At 42.7% G+C, this 17,554-nt stretch overlaps 1 protein-coding gene across 1 annotated transcript in view; it reads right to left on the bottom strand.

Annotated features, from left to right (window-relative positions):
• Positions 1–17,554, bottom strand: part of Hsd17b3 (hydroxysteroid 17-beta dehydrogenase 3) — a 53,030-nt gene that overhangs the window by 18,900 nt on the left and 16,576 nt on the right. Inside the window, exons 3-5 of the mRNA XM_008855119.1 lie at positions 6,384–6,459; positions 4,101–4,208; positions 1,832–1,899 (exon numbers count right to left, since the gene is read on the bottom strand). Coding sequence (XP_008853341.1) covers positions 1,832–1,899; positions 4,101–4,208; positions 6,384–6,459 — 252 coding nt within the window. The remainder of the gene's footprint in view (positions 1–1,831; positions 1,900–4,100; positions 4,209–6,383; positions 6,460–17,554) is intronic.

Here is a 17,554-nt window from a genome sequence, read left to right as displayed (position 1 = left end):
TAGTAGCAAAAACTGAGTCTTTTTGTAAGAAATAGTATATTTTAAAATGAAATGGAAATCTTTTTTAAAGGCTAAAAGCTCATTCAATTTTATGTCTCACAGGGCTTATATACTGAGTTCAATATTATATAACTATTAATTCAACTGTGAACTTAAAAATTTACAGCCACTTTTGAAAGAGATGCATCCTACCTCAGGAAAACGTTATTGAATATGTCAATTGTGTTGTAAAAAAAAAATAAAAAATAAAAAATAAAAAAATAATTTTTTAAAAGGTGTGTGCCACCTTTCAAAAAGTCTTTGGTATTATTATTCCTCTCTCTTTGTACCCCCTCCTCTACCCTGCCCTTCCACCGAACACCCCATTTTTCCTGTTCCATTATTCCCCTTTATCCCTTTATACCACTGCATTCTATCTTCCTTCTCTAAAATACACTCCCATAGCCCCTTACTAATTTTCTGACCTCTATAGGTGTTCCAAATGAAACACACATGTCTAAAGATTCAAAGCTAACATCTACAAATGAGAGAAAATATGTGACATTTGTCTTTGAAATCTCACTCGAAGCACCTCAACAAATGAAGAAAGTAACGTTCATATGATCCAGCTCTCCTCTCCTGCATATATACTAGGAGAAATCTAAGTCTCCATACAGTAGAGACACCTGCACATACAGTGTCTCCTGAGCTACTTTTCTGAATAATCAGGTTATAGGATCAGCCTAGGTGCCCATCAGCAGATGAATTAATAAAGAAAATGTGACATATATAAACAATGTAACATTGATCACTCATAAAGAAGAAAATTTTGTGTTTTGGGGGAAATGGATGAAACTGAAATCATGTTTAGTGAAATAAATCTGGCTCAGAAAGAAAAAAAAAAAAAGAGTGTGGCCCCTAGAAGATCAACCGCACTCCAGTGAATGGCTAGAAACCCAGGAGTGTATGGGCAGCAAAATGGACTCAATGGGTTATTTTAAAAAAGAGAACACAAAGTTGGGAAGGGTGGGGTGATTTGGAGGAATTAGGGGAGAAGTGGGGGGGGTGAATATGATCAAAATACATTGTGAGCATGTATGAAATTCTCAAAAGATATATTAAATTTTAAAAAGACATGAAAATAAAAGAGGGACTTGTTGAAAGAAGAGGCCTGAGGGAGTGGAGGGGACAAGAAAGGGGGATGAGGGTGTAATTAAAACACACCTGTACTGAACACTTATAGACTTTCATGGCCTTCACTTTATTCTGTGAGTGCCACAGCAAGACAACTGTTTACTTACATGCATTTATATTGTACTAGACATGAGTCATGTAGAGATGTTTTCAGTCTACAGGAGGGCACATACAGGCTGGGGGTGAGCACGATGCCATGTTATTGAGGAACTCAAACACTCATGGATTTCAGTATCTAAGATTACCAAGAGATGTCCAGACTTGTCTCTTAAGAAAGTTGAGTACAACACACCATCTAAGAAGTCAGGCACAACCAAGAGCTGGCTACTGCCATGTTCGTCTAGAGCTATGGATTTGTTGGGTAGAATTCCCTTTTATAAAGCAGAATGCAGAGCCCCTAAAGAGAGGAATAGTGGAGTATGAAGTTTTTAATGTACAGAGGAGGGTGAAGATGTCTTTATCCAAGAGGTGGTCATGAAAAGATATACCCATGTGTCATGTTCTTAGGTGAAAAGAAAAATCAGCTCAAGGTGATCACCATGCAGTAGAGTTCTGACTGGGTCCACTTCCTGATACACCTCCCCCAGTCCTGGTGGGGATCTAGCCAGGGGTCCATATCTGAGTGAGAGACAACCAGACACAAAAAGCAAAAACCCACCTGGATTTTGTCCGGAGTGCTAAGGAAATGGCTCGGGAGCAGACTGGGGAGCATTCCGACGTTATTGACTGACAGAAAGAGAGAAAGCAAAAGGTGTCAAAACAAGTGGGAGATCTTCCTACAGAAACATGTACAACGTGACTTCTGACTCGGCTGATCATTGCAGCATGAGTGAGTAATAGCGGTAAGGAAAGTGGATGCTGGCTGAGGAAGAGGCTCAGTGAGTTAAGGTGCTTGCTGCACAAGCATAAGGATCTGAGTTCAATCTTCAGTGCCTACGTTAAAAAGAAAGAAAGAAAAACAACAACAACTGGCGCCTGGAGGCCTGACTCAGCGGTTAAGAGCACTAACTGCTCTTGAGGGGGACCAGAGTTCAGTTCCTGGTAGGTGGCTCAAACCTCCTTAACTCCAGCTGCAGAGGATCCAATACCCGCTTCTCACCTTTGCCGGCACCTGCACACACATACACATACATACATGCAAACACACTCACACACACACACACACACACAAATGAAAATAAAGTAAATCTTTTTTGTTAAGTTGAGCTTAGGCAGTGCACATCTGTAATTCCAGAGCTGGGGAGGTGGAAAGAAAGAGTTTCCTGGGGTTTGCTGGGGCCAGCCAATCCAGCTGAATCAGTGAGCTCGGGTTCTGTGAGAGACCCTGATTCAACAAATAAGGTGGACAGCAATACAGGACACCCTACATTGGCCTCCACATGCATTCGTGTGTGTGTGTGTGTGTGTGTGTGTGTGTGTGTGTGTGTGTGTACAAATTATGACTGCTTATAGTTTAAAGGCCTGGAAAGACATCATTTGCAGAAGGATTTTTGTTTTCAGGGGCTTTTGTTTTTGCTTTTCTGAGGCAGAGCCTCATGAAGCCCAAGCTGGCCTTGAACTATGCACTTGAGGATGACCTTGAACTTCTGATCCTACTTCTTCCACCTCCAGAGTGCACCTCTAGGTGCACACCAACATGCTCAGTTTACGAGGTGCTAAGGATGAAACCCAAGCCTTAGAGCAAACTAGACAAGCACTTTACCAACAGAGCTGTACCTCCAGTCCCTGTGTTTCTTTTTTAATATTACAGGACAGTATGTAGATGGGATCTCAGTTTTGAAAATGGACCTGGAAGGATACATATAAAAATGCAGCACAGGTCTTTGGGGTTTTAAGAAAAATGTGTTTCTTTTATGTGTCTGTCTATCCTTTCCAATTTTTCAACAATAATATGTTTTATATTTTTATTTGTGAAAATGTAATTATTTCTTAAATTTGACGGGAACTTTAAAGGTCAAATCATTCTTTCTCCTGTATAATACCAACAGTACACACACGTCACTATAAAATACCTTGTTTACAAATCATTACAGAAAACATCTTGTTTTCTGAGTAAAAAGTCATTTCCTGTATCTTTTGCATGTGTATGTGTATGTTAGTCTGCATGTGTGTACTGTATGTTTGCACATGAATGGGTACATGTATATATGTGCATGTGGAGGCCTGAGGTCACCACCAGTGTCTTCCTCGACAGTTCTCCACTGTATTTCTTGAGGCAGGGTCTCTCACTGAACCTGGACTGCTGCTATTCCAGCTAGTCTACCTAGCCAGCTTGCCTTAATGACCCCTGTCCCTGCCTCCCAAGTGCTGGGATTACAGGTGGCCTGCCATGCCTGCCCAGCTTCTATGTGTGTTCTAGGGATCTGAACTCTGGTCTTACACTTGCACAGCAAGTTCCTTGCCCCCTGAGCCCAAGAAGTCAGTTCTGAAATTACCACAGTGACTGTATTTCATGGATCAGTCATAGCAACATTTGTTAAACAGACAAATAGCAACATTAATTCTGTGAGAGAAAATCACTTACATATTAAAAAATATAGTTTGGAAGACTGGGATACATAAGCTTGATGTATTCCAAAACCATAGGCATCATTTTTAACATAGCCTCTTGAAAACTGAGCATTATTTTTATTAGATTTTTATTTATTTATTTTGTGCACATGTATGTGTGGAAGTCAAAGGACAACTTACCGGAGTCAGTCCTCTCCTTCCATCAGTTAGACTCCTAGGAATTAGGTCATTAGGCTTGGCAGGCACCTGTACCCCACTGAGCCATCTTGCCAGGTCCAAATACTGAGTTTTAATATTCAATTTAATTACATAATAGAGTAATGGATTTAGTCTAAGCGACCAAAAAATAAAGGGTCACTGAAGTAATTATTGCACTTATATGTAACACCGAGCTTTTTATTTTTCAATTTACTTACCTAAAATTCCAATTTCTAAGCCTTTAAGTTTTTCTTCAATACTGTCATAGATGTCATCTTTGGTAAAATCTGCTTGTATAATCTTCACATGGCTCCCGGTGGTCCACTCTGTGTGAGAGACCACAGATATTTCTAAAGATAGGAAGTGCAAATGGCCCTTTTGACCCAAGTCCCCAGGTGCTCCCACGCTGCTAGGCACATGTGTAAGGAGACAGCCTGACATCCTAATTAAACGTAAGAAACCACCCAGAATAAGAGCTGGGGTAGTGGTGGCAGGGGGTGGGAGAGTGCTGAAGAGATGTGTGAGTGATGGCTGTCCGACCGTTGGGACACAGGTAAGTATGTGCATTAAAATAGATTTCATGGAGTTTGTTTGAGTTCAGTAGTGGTTACAATTAACTGATCACAACCAGTTACAGATTTCTTGGGGCTGGAGAGATGGCTCAGTGATTAAGAGCACTGGCTGCTCTTGCAGAAGACCCTAAGCTGGGTTCCCGGAACCTACATGGTAGCTAACAACTATCCTTAACTCCAGTCCAGAGGATCCAAAACCTTCTTCTGGCTTCTAGGGACATTGCATGCACATAGTGCACCTATACCCATGCAAGCAAAATACTCATACATATAAAATAAATAAAAATGAATAAATGAAATAGATTTCATGGGGCTGGAGAAATGGTTTAGCAATCGAATGCTTGCTGCTCTTGCAGAGGACCTGAGTTTTATTCCCAGCACCCACATCATGCAGTTCACAACCATGGCAGTAACTTCGGCTCCAGGGATTCAGTGCCCTCTTCTGGCACCCTCACATACCTGCACTCACATGCACATACCCACACACAGACACATATACCCATACAAATACACACATAATTAAAAATAAAAATAAAATATTTTTGAAAATAAATTCTGTGCTGTGCTTCTCAAAATCAGATCAAAATCACCTGGGAATTGTGTTAAATAGACAGATTCCTGAGGTCTGACCAAGATCTACTGATTTAGACACATGGGATTAGGCCAGATTGGTCTGCACAAGCTACCAAGTGATTGACACATGCTCATGTTTGAGCCCCTGAACAAAGGCTGTGAAAACAGGTAAGATGCTGTCACAGCTCAGGAGACTCAGGTTCCTTCAGTGTAGATACACGGATCCTTTGTATGTCCCCCACACTCCAGCATTTACACAGAGTATCTTGTCCCCTTATAGTCCTGAGGGGCAGACATTATCATTCCCATTTTCCAGAGCAGTAAATTGAGGCTCAGAGCCCATGCTGGGCTCCTCCAAGCTTAGTGCTCTGTGAGCTGTTTCATGTGGTATGCCATGTGTGAAAGCCCTGGAGCTGCCCAGCCCTCAGTGACTTGCCTTAGCTTTGTAGACCCAGCTCTTCCAGATCAAGCACAGTTTGAGAGGAGGAGCTGCTTTTAATGCAAAAGACACAACCTGCTTTCTGGTGACATGATAAAAAGCACAAGAAGAAAACTCCCAAGGCTGTCTTAATCCTAATCAGAGTGACTTCTCAGATCCAGACACAGAACAAAAGCTGACTTCATTCGTTCAAGGGCACAGAGCCTCCACAATATGATTGCATAGCCCCCACCCACACCCACACCTTCTATCCTGAACCTCCCCAAAGGAACAACACTGACCCTGCACTGTCTGCCAGGGCACTTACAAGTCTTGATAACTGAAGATTTATGCCTCTGGTATTGAAAGGTTGATTAATTATTAAGTTAATAATTATTAAAATTTAAATACTGAAAAGTATTGTGGTCATTCTTTAATAAAATCTAAACAATAACTCAAATCTGCCTTTTAAGGTTGTACAACCATTGTGATCAGCCCTGATCAGATCTTTTTTGTTGTTGTTAAACTGATACCAACTAGTAAGCACCCTCTCTCGCAGAGCATAGACACAGAGGTGACACCATTCCTTGTTTTGGAGGGAGGGGTAGAAGCTAAGTGGCAGTTGGGGCTCCGGCTAAATAGGGTTGATTCTGAGAGTGAAGACCTGAACCAAAGGGAGAAGCGGCTGTGCTCTGCCTGTGCCTCTTGTCTCACCCAGGCCGCAGAATCCAGGGTGGACCAAAGCCTACCCCTTAAACCTTGCCTTTCCTTCTATACCCTGAACCTCATGGATGGGGCCAGATGGCAGTCCAGGCTTCAGGTAGCAGATGTGGCATTGACAGGCAAGACAGTGCCAGATTTGACCAGCTACACACACACACACACACACACACACACACACACACACACACATCTACCTTACCATGTGGCTCACTCACCTATCTCTTCCGCAACAGCCTGTAGCTTTTCCAGTGTCCGGCTGATAAGCACGACGTTGAGTCCATGTTTGGCCAGCTGGGGACAGGAGCAGGAAGACCACAAAGATGTTCAGCAGACAGGAGACTTTAAAGGCACTTTGACCCCAGGGTGGTATACATGACTGCTGTGTGAGGTACCTGCTTCCCTAGGCTTAAATGTGACAGAGCTTCCTGAGCAAAACACTGGTGGGCCTGGCTGAAGCTGACATGGTAACAGCCATGAGTGCTTGCTGTGTGCTCATTACATACGAAGAGCTGTAAGAGCTGTTCTTGTGCAGGCCCACCTCTGAAAGCTCCTCTGTATCTGAGCACAGAGCCTGCGCTATTTTATTCTATACACAGCCAGCCCTCCAAGGCCAAATAGCTATGGATCAGAAATGTTTAGGGAAAAATATCTGGTGGGGAAGGTGGGGAGGGGGGGAATAGATTAATCACATGCAGACATTTTCCCCGTCACCATATTCTCCAAACAATTTAATGTAGCAAGTGTTTATGTGTGTTTGATATTGTAAGAAACCTGGAGATGATGTGAACCGGGCAGGAAGATGTGACTGGATCACAGGCAGAGTTCCATGCCGTTCTACAGGAGGGTCCTGAGCATCTGCAGATTCAGATCCCCACAAGGTCCTGAACCAATCTCCCTGGGACGCTGAGGGATAGGTACAGCAGGCTACAGGGTCTAGGACAGCACACCATAACAGATACAATACTTCTGCTGCAATTTTGATCAACTTCCTACACAGAAAAGCTTTCTTGTGATTCACTTGACAGAATTTTCCCCTGGTTTTTGGTCTCCCCACAGAAAAGAAGATGAAGAGCCCTGGGAACTGGTCTCTAATGCCACAAGAACAGCTGACTGATGGTGAGGAGCAGAGGTGGACACTAATATGGTGACCCACACATGACAGATTCCACAGGGTCACCAAACCCAGATGTGCCAGGATCACAGAAGCCTAGGACTTGTCTACACCTAAAAATGCTATAGTCATTTAGAGAAACTGATGACATTTGCCTCAGTGGTTAAGGCCCTTGATTGTTCTAATCTTTCATACAGTTTTAGTCATAAGCTGCAATGGTGTGTTTGTTTGTTTGTTTGTTTGTTTGTTTGTGGCAAGGTCTCCAGGAGCTCAAGCTGGCCTGAAACTCAATAGATAGCTAAGAAAGACCTTGAACTCCCCTGATCTTTGGTGTGGACCATTACACCCAACTACGTTATCTTTAATTTTTTTTACATTTATGCATTTATTGTGGGAGAGAGTATGTGTGTATGTGTGCATGCCATAGTGTGTATGTGGAGGTCAGAGGATAACTTTCAGGAATCAGTTCTCTCCTTCCATCATGTGGGATCTGAAAATAGAATTCAGATCATCAGGCTTAGCAGCAAGCACCCTACCCACTGAGCCATCTCACTGACCCTATGTTATCTTTTCTTTTTTAATATTTTATTTATTATTTTTATTTTATGTGTCTGAGTGTATTGCCTGCATGTATGTGAGTGCCCCTGTGTCATGCAATGCCATAGAGGTCAGAAGAGGGCTTCGGATTCCCCTGGAACTGGAGTTAAGGGTGGTTAGTAGCCGCCATGTGGGTGTCTATGCTATCTTTTTAACTGTGGGATGTATGCAGCATAACATAAAATGTACCATCTTAACAAAAATATAAGAGCATTTACAGATGTGTGTGTGTCATCCTTGGAGACCCAGGCTGATCTCTGTCCCTTCCAATTTTAGTATATGTGCTGCCAAAGCAAGCATGAGATATACAGTGTGCATGCATGCGTGTGTGTGTGTGTGTGTCTATGTCTGTGTGTCTAGTGTGTGTATGACTGTATGTGTACGCATGCTCATGTATGGGTGCAAGTGGGCGTGTGTATGTGCCTGTGGAGGTCAGAGGCCAACTTCAGGTGTTCCTTTGGTGTCATCCACCTATTTTTTTTTTTTTTTGAGACAGGGTCTCTCACTGGCTTGACCCTCACCAATTCAGCTAGACCAACTGAATTCCAGGGATCCTTCTGTCACTGCCTCCCCAAAGCTGGGATTACAAGTGCACACCACCATACCTGGCTTTTTATATGTGACTTCTAGGAATGAAACTCAGCTCCTCATGTTTGCAAAGTAAGGACTTTACCTGCTGAGCTAGCTCCTCAGCCTCTATGCTGTTACTTTAAGGAAGTATTATATTATAGAAGTATATATTATAGAAGTATAGCATATTATAGAAAACAAGGGGACTGTAGAGATGGCTCAGTGGTTAAGAGCACTGGCTGTTCCTTCAGAAGACCTGGATTTAGTTCCCTGTATCTGACCATTAGACTCTTTTTTCATGGCTTCATAGTGCTCCATAAGTCATCTTTAGATTGTTTTCAAGTTTTCCTATTATCAGTGTCATTACAATAGAAACCCTCTTGTTTAGTTCTTTGCATAAATGGATAAATTAATTCTTAGAGAAGACAGGTGGAATTGTTATGTCAAAGGAGACACACTTTTAACAGTACTGACACATTGCCCTCTTAAACACCACACCACTAAATGTTAAATTATAGTAATTTCTCCACAGTCTCAATGCTTGATGATATTTTGAGTATGTGAATTAAAAATTCATTATTATTTGACTTTTCCCAATATGAAAGAGATATGAGAATATTTAGGGTGTCTTTCCATTCCCGGGAGGCCTTTCCTCTGGCTTCAGGTAGGCTTTAACTAAGGAGTCAGGGTAATAGAAACTCATGGTCACACAAAACATCCCCTGAGTTAGCAACCCCCACATTCTTGTCTCTGCAATTTGAAGAATGAAATTCACAGACCACAGTCGGTGAGTTTTAGACAGAAGTTTATTATAGATTCAGGTGAGAGTTTTAGAAAAGGAGAGAGGGCAAAGCCCTTATATGGCAGGAGGGAAGCAGGGTGCCATTGAGCTGCTAGTCTGGAGACTTTACAGGACTGATGGCAGAAGCTGGGGTGAGACATAAAGAGGTGGTCGGTCCAGTTTGGCCCAGCCACAAGTATCCAAGTGCCCCTCTTAGTTTCATCCACATCCTCATGTGGAGTTGGCAGGCAGAGGTAAGAGATAACAAGAAACCAGGAGCCAGAATTTTCTTCTGGCATTCCTGGCCTCCAGCTAGGACATTCTTAGAACTGTTGCTTTGGGGTACCTGCCCTGCTTGGCCAGTTTCAAGCTTTCACTCTCATCAATTTAGCTCAATGGCACCCTAATTCCTGGGACTCACTCCTGCCATAAAGGGGTTCTGGAGACAAGAACCTGGGGGTTGCTAACTCAGGGGAAGTTTTGTCTGACCATTATACTGTTTTAATTTGGATTTCTCAAATTCTCAATGGCACTGTGAGTATCTTTTTCTATGTTGTGGATCATCAGTATATAACTTTGCTCTTTCTTATGGGTGCCTCCCCCTCTCTGCTGAGGGTGAAAACCAGAGCCTTCTGCATGCTAGGTACCACTGAACCACCTCCTCAGTCCTATAATTTCCTTATATGTTAGAAGGAGCTGCTGATACATTGCTCTTAAGCAGTTGGAATATATTTTTATCCTCTGATATCTGTGCCTTTGTCTTACATCATATATTCATTTTAATGTTGTCAGATTTGTCTTTTCCTAATGGCTTTATATCTGTTTTGTGAAGTTCCCTAAATTCAAGGTGCAAATACATTTTCTTACCAGTTCATAGCCTGGCCAGACATACTGTTCTCTCTCTGCTTCCAGACTCTGATACAGTGTGGAACTGCTCCTGCTCCTGCACTGCACCTTCTGGAACTGTGAATCAAAACAAACCTTATCTCCCCTAAATTGCTTTCTCAAGGTGTTTTATCACAGCAACAGAAACAAACTAAACAGTGACCCTACAGAGATATTGGTCTGGGAGTCTGGGATCTTCTCAAGCTGAATGGCTGCTTACCAGCTACATCCCTTTAAGAAGAACAAAAACAGGAATCTGAAAGATTAAGGATCCAGGACATGCACTTGCTTCCACCACCAGGGTTTTAAGTTTGTTTATTGTCACTGGGGTTTGAATTCTTTTGGACTGAAAAACACAGGTTCAATTCCCCTTCCCAGGGCTTACACCTGCCGGTATAAATTCACTGTTCACAGGACTGAATAGGAAAACAGTGTTCCCTATGCTTCTAGAAAACTTATTTGTGAGTAGGAGCACTTTTCCCAGCTACCCCTCTGAATTCTTTTCTCTCATCATGAGTTTGCTCATTAATGTTTTGTTTCTCATCATGTGACTGGTACCATCCACACCAGCACAGAAGGCTGTCCCCATCCCTGCGTGCTTTGGCCCCGGTTAACACTGCCTGTGTCTCCCTCCTGTACAAGGTTACGAAGGCAGCTGTGGTTATGACAAGGGTACTTGTCCTGTTCCCTATGAGGACACTTTCTGTGTTTCTGACATGAAGCAGGCTATTTCCTGTTGTAAGTTGTGTGGGAATAACTTTTACAATATGGACATGCTCTGGACAAATGACTTTTGTTACAACCAGAAAGCTAATCTTATCTGAGCTTGTTTATAATGTAAAGCCTACCGGGTCTTGGGCTCCTCTTGAACCTAAAATATATAGCTTTAATTCCTCATGAACCTTCCTTGCCCTGACCCAAAAACGAAGTATGAACATGTGTGTGGATGTTTTGCATATGAAGAGAGTGCTGCAGACATCAGAAGCACAGAAGACATGAAGGTTGTGCCATTGTGGCGCAAGCACTAGATGGGGCTGAACTGATAACATGTTTGCAGTTGTGTTTGCATTATTCTAAGTCTGTAGGGGTCAGAAGGGACAAAATCCTTCTGATAAGGGTCCATTTTACTTACCTGTTTCATGTTGGATAGACTGAACAAAAGAAAGTGTGAGCCCTTGTTCAGGAACACAGAAGAAGGAACAGGGTCTCAGAACACTTTGGGTTCCTCCTAGCTAAAATGGATGCTAAGAGTCAGGCGATCTTTATTCAAACATTAATATGTCATTGTGAGATAAACACCATATAGTATATATATATATATATATATATATATGTATATACATATTATCAATTGAAGAATATTTTTATCTTTGTTCATTGTTATTTATTTCATATGCTACTAGATTCTATTTGTAAATATTTAAATTGGACCATAATCCTTTGCCTCCATCACAGTTTGATGTTTAAGCCCTGCTAATCTGTTTCAATAGTTTATGAGCTATGAAGGTGATACCCTGCCCACAACTTGACCAAACAGGTCAAGATAGTAACCTTAGAAACAAGGGAGTGAGATGGGCTGGAGAGATGTTTCAACAGTTAGGAGTACTTTCTGCTATTCCAAAAGAATCAGGGTTCAGTTCCCAGCACCCACGTTGGCAGATCCCAATCACCTATAAGTCCAGCTCCAGGGGGTCTAGTGCCCTCTTCTGGCTGCTTCGGGTAACTGCATGCACAAACCCACAAACAGACACACAGACATGCGCATAATTTTTTTAAAAAGAATTTTTTTAATAAATAAATCAAAGAGGAAGAAAGAGTACATGAAGTTATCAGGAAAAAGTGATGGGAAGATATGAGAGGAGTGGAGGGGAGGGAATGGGCATGAATTTGATCAAAACACCTTATATGTATGTATTAGTCACTTTTCTGCTGCTGTGATAAAAACACTGACCTAAGCAATTTATAGAAGGAAGAGTTTGAGCTTACGGTTCCAGGGGAATTACGGTCTGTCATGGCAGGAAGGCATAGTGGCTGGAGGTGGCTGGAACAGGAGCAGCAGAAGTGAAACTTTCACATCATCACACAGGCACAGGAAGCAAGAGAGCAACTGGAGATCCGGCAAGGCTTAAGAACTCTGTAAGCCCACCCTCAGTGACGTGCTTCCTCCAGGATAGCCACACCTTCTAAAACCTCCCAAAACAGCGCCATCATCTGGGGACAAAATGTCCAAACACTTGGAGCCTATGGGGGACATTTTCATTCAAACTACCACAATGCATGTATGAAATTCTCAATAAATTATTTTTTAAAAAAACAATTTCTTTTTGGTCTTTTTGAGATAGGGTCTCTCTGTAGCTCAGCTGGCCTGGAACTCACTCACTATGTAGACCAGGCTGGCCTTGAATTCATATAGATCCACCTGCCTCTCCTAAAAAGAAATTTTTTAAGAAAGAAACATGCAGTGTAGGTCTTAGTCTTTGATGATTTGGTAATATTTGTTTATGAACATATCTGGGTATTTTGTCTAGCTATAGCTTTTCATAACAATCTTTTTCATAGTTTGAAATTTTTCTGACAACTTTGATCATTTACATTATCCATAGAAAATAATTTCTTTTGTCCATATTTTCAATATTTTTGGTTAAAAATATTATATTTAAATACTATCTTCTTCCTCTTTTACTTCTTCCTTTTTTAAAAAAAAATCTCTTCATCTGTAGACTCTTAACATTATTCCTTCTCTTTCTCCCTTTTTAATGTACAGTTTTTCAAAGAGTCATCTTCTTTCCTTAGTCTTCTTAAGGAGGTAGTGTTAACTACATACTGCATAAGGATCTGAGTTCAAGCCTTAGCACCCATAAAACCCAGATACACCAGTACCACAAATTAGCCCAGTGTTGATGATATAAACAACATAAATAATAAACTGCTTCTGATGAACATGTACAAACATGAAGTAAGAGTATATCTTCTGAAAGCTGTCTCCGAAAAATCTCGTAAGGCCTGAAGAGATGGCTCAGTGGATAAGAGCACTTGGTGCACAAGCATGAGGACCTGAATTCAAATCACCAGCATCCAAGTAAAAGCCAGGCATGACTGTGCATGCTTGTAAACCCAGCACTGGGGGTTGGGGGCAGGGATGCAGGACAGAGATAAGTGGATCACTATAGCTCACTGGCCACCAGTCTGGCCAAAATAGTGAGCTCCAGAGTCAGTGAGAGACCCTGTCTCAAAGAAAATAGGTGGAAAGAGAGAGGAAGACATCTGCCAGAGATGCACACCTACACACACACACACACACACACACACACACACACACACATACACACACAAACAAAATCTGGTAAGACAAATCTGCAGACCAAGAGAAAAAAACAGCACAACTGAACAGGAAGCAGGATTAGGATGGAAAGTATGGGCATGGTCAGAGGTATACTAGGAAAAGGGTAAAGAGAGCCCAGTAAGTAAACAGTCACTACCGCTGCCTCCCAGGCCCCTAGGAAACCCAGAGGAGATCTTCTAGGAAAACAGAAATCCATAGGAGGCCTGAAAACAGAGGCTCAAGTAATCTCAAGACCAATGCCCAGAAAATAATGACATTCTTAAGACCCACAGCCAGAAAACAGGAGACACCTGAAATCGTAAGCCAGGAGAAGGGGAAGCTGAGAACTGACAATGTCTTAAATAAATATTATATGTATAATATTTATGGGGCCTGGAGAGGTGACTCAGTAGTTAAGAGCACTTGTAGAAGACCCAGATTTGGCTCCCAACACCCACATTTTGTGGATCATAACCACCTGGAACTCCAGCTCCATGGGCTCTGCCACCCTCTTCTGGCCTCTTCAGGCACTGCACTTGTGCATAAAGCCACACACGGACATACACACACATATTTAAAATATTTTAATGTAAAGGTATATATAATATGCATATATATATACTCTTTTAACTGACCCATGGTAATTTAATGTGACATATCAGTGCATGCAGTGTGCAGTGTGTAATGACTAATTTGGGTACCTGGCACATCTATCAGCTCAGATGTGTATCATTTCTTTGTGATGGGAGTATTCAAACACCTTTCTCCAATTTTGAAGTATTAGTGAACTGTTACCAAAATCATTGAACATATTTAAACTCTTAGATAATGTTTACATTGCAGCTGGGGTGAAGGAGCCAAATAAGGAGAGCTGAGTTCCAGCTCTCTGTGAGGCTTTTGGCTCATATGCCCTTCTCTTTCTCTGCCCTGTAAGCTGAGCATGGAGCACTCCATACAAAGAGGAGATAAGCCAGAACAGCATCCAGAGAGGAAGACATATCATACACATACACACACACACACACACACACACACACACACACACACACACACACTCACAGCGCCAAACCCCTCTCCTACAACAGTGTAATGTGGCAGGCTCTAAACCCCTGAGCGGCTGGCCCAGGCACATCTGTGGGAGGCAGGTAGCATGCAGGACAGAGGGGAAAGCAAAGGGAAGCGCCTCAGGAGACAATGTCTGAAAGGAGGGCTGGACCCTCAAAGGAATGAGAAGCCAGGGCCTGTATGACAGCCAGAAGGGTGCATTTAAGGTGCACTGAGAGGACACAAAAGAATTTCCAGAAATGTAAGGCACTCTTAATTTCCTTGGGGAGGGGTGTAATTTGACAATTCTAGCCAGGTATGGTGTAAATTCTAGCACATGGGAAGCAAAGGTAAGAGAGTGGCTGCAAGCTTGAGGCCAGCCTGGGTTACACTCTGCCTCAACCAAACAAAATCAATTTTAGTTCAAGATCACTCTGGTCTATACAATAAGATCTTGTCTCACAAAAAGTTGTTTTTAATTGTACATTTAAAAAAGAATGCAGTAATAATAAAACAGGAGTTGGGGAGATGACCCAGTGGGAGAAGTTCTGCAAGCCTGAGGACCTGAGTTTGGACCTGCAGAACCACATAAAGCCAGTATAACCAAATAGAGGTAACATGCACCTGTAATCTCTTGCTCCTACAGGGAGGCTGAGGTGGGAGGTGGAGACAGGAGAGCTCCCAGAAGCTCCGCAGACCAGCTAGCCTGGCCTAGGAAGCATCAAGCAAGAGACACACCTCAAACACGGTGCAAGGTGAGGACTAACATTCAAAGTTGCCTTCTGACCTGCACATGCACACTGTGGCACACATGTGCCTGCACTGACTTGTGCCTGCGATATGCACCTGTGTGCGTATATGTGAATGTGCACGCACACACACGAAGGCATAATTTTTTTATTTAAAAAATGAAGCAATTCAATTGAAGGGTTGGTAGGTCAGGGATGAACTCCTTCCTCAGCAGCAAAAAAGAAGAGGGGGGCAAAGAAAAAGGGGAGATAAATAGAGGATGGCTTCAGAGCCCGAACAACAGAAGCTCTAGACACGGTTACCCAGCGCCGCTCTCCCTGCCCCAACCCCAACAATCATGATCATGTGTGCGGATGGAGCGCTGCCCTTGGTCCCCGCTGGATCCAGCTGCTTTGCCTCTCCTGATTCTGCTCATTTTCTGAAATGGAAGTAGAGCCTTCCTAGTGTAGTGAGTTCTGCGAACTAGAGTACAGCTTCTGAAAGGACGCAATTCCTGCTGACTTTCTTTAAAATCCATTAAGAGAGCATTACCAAGAAACCAAACAAAACAAAACCTTTATTTCAATACATTTGAAAAGTTCAATGGAACTGGACATAATTCTATAAAAATATAAATTTCCAGGGCTGGAGAGATGGCTCAGTGGTTAAGAGCACTGACTGCTCTTGCAGAGGAGCTGGGATCGATTCCCAGCACCCACATGGCAGCTACAAACTGTCCTTACCCTCTTCTGACCTCCGCAGCACTGCATGACATGGGTGCACTCACATACACATACACTCATACACATATATATATATATATAATCCAAAACTGATCCAAGGGAAAAACTCAAATAGTTCTATAACCACTAAAGAAACAATAATATAAATGAGTAGTTTAAGTTGTCCTATAAAGAAAATTCCAAGCCAGGCATGGTGCCACACACCTTTAATCCCAGCACTTGGGAGGCAGAGGCAGGCGGATCTCTGTGAGTTCAAGGCCAGTCTGGTCTACATAGTGAGTTCCAGGCCAGCTGGGGCTACAGGGAGACCCTGTCTCAAAAAGACAAAAAGAAAAAAGGAAAAGAAAATTCCACTCACAGACTGTCTCTGGATGCATTCTATCAAACATTCAAGCAACCAGTCACTCCAAAACTGTGCAATCTTTTACCCAGAATGAAAGGAGGTCAAGCTCTCCTCCTCGGTCCATGAGGCTGGTATAACCTTGGCACCATGCAACCTCTGCAGAACCAGTGGCATGTGTTTATGTAACCCATGGCTCAGCAGTTCTGTTTTTGTCTGTGCTATGGGCTTCTGTGCCTATCCTCTAGAAGACGAGACAGACATGTTCATATGATCAAAAGTAGAAAGAACATCAATGTCTATGACTGTGGAAAGCTAACTAAACTGGGACATATTGGAATGCCACAGCAGAATGATAACGGAATGCTATCCAGCACTGAACAGGAATGGGCCATGTTCCATGCACATCATCATAGAGGAATTTGTGACACAAGTCCAGATGGGAAAAGGCAAGGTGGGAGGGCAACTGGAGTCATGCAGACTAGAAAGTAGAACTTCCCTGCTGTCAGGGCAAATAGAGAGATGACAGTCTGCAAGGCCAGGACAAGACAGTTATTTTCCTGGCATTGGTCTGGGACAGCAAAGCCAAGTGACTGTAATCCATGGATTAACTCTGGGCTGATGCCACCAGGGGCATTACTCTGACTACCTTTTTCTGCCACACTAGGGATGCAGCTGTTGCAGGAGTGGTCCCCAAACTGCCCAGGGACAGCAGAATGAAAACGGGCAACTTTGCATTGTGTGTTTTGTTTCTAGAATGTTCTGGGCATTAACAACCAAGAATATGTATTTATATACATTGGTGTGACAAAAAGTCAGATCTCTGCTATTTCAGGCTAACAAGTATTTGGTGAATAAGAGAGCTCAAATTTTCTTAGACAAGGTCAGATTAGATCAATTATAGAGAGAATAATTGGCAGCGTAGCCCAGTATTAAGTCCAACACCCACCCCACCCGCAGTCTTCCTCACAAGGTAGTACCCTTGGCCTGTGCTCTGACACACGCACAAAGGTGAGCTTTACACACACAAAGCACAAGAAAAAAACCAAAAGTCAGCCTTAATGGCCATCCCCAAAGGCTGACAATAGGCATGGGGCACCCCTGAAATCTTTGTGAAGAACAGAGCTGTCCACACATCTGTGCTGGGGCCAGCTCCCCACAAAATGAAATATCGACTATTCTCCCACTTCAAATATCTCCCTGTGGCATATCTTAGGTTTTCAGAAAAACTGCAGGTTTCTCTGCAGAAGAACAGCTCTAAGAG

Source organism: Nannospalax galili, unplaced genomic scaffold (genome assembly GCF_000622305.1).
Source record: "Nannospalax galili isolate Female #2095 unplaced genomic scaffold, S.galili_v1.0 scaffold467, whole genome shotgun sequence".
NCBI lineage: Eukaryota > Metazoa > Chordata > Mammalia > Rodentia > Spalacidae > Nannospalax > Nannospalax galili.
This window is presented reverse-complemented; position numbering and strand designations above follow the sequence as displayed.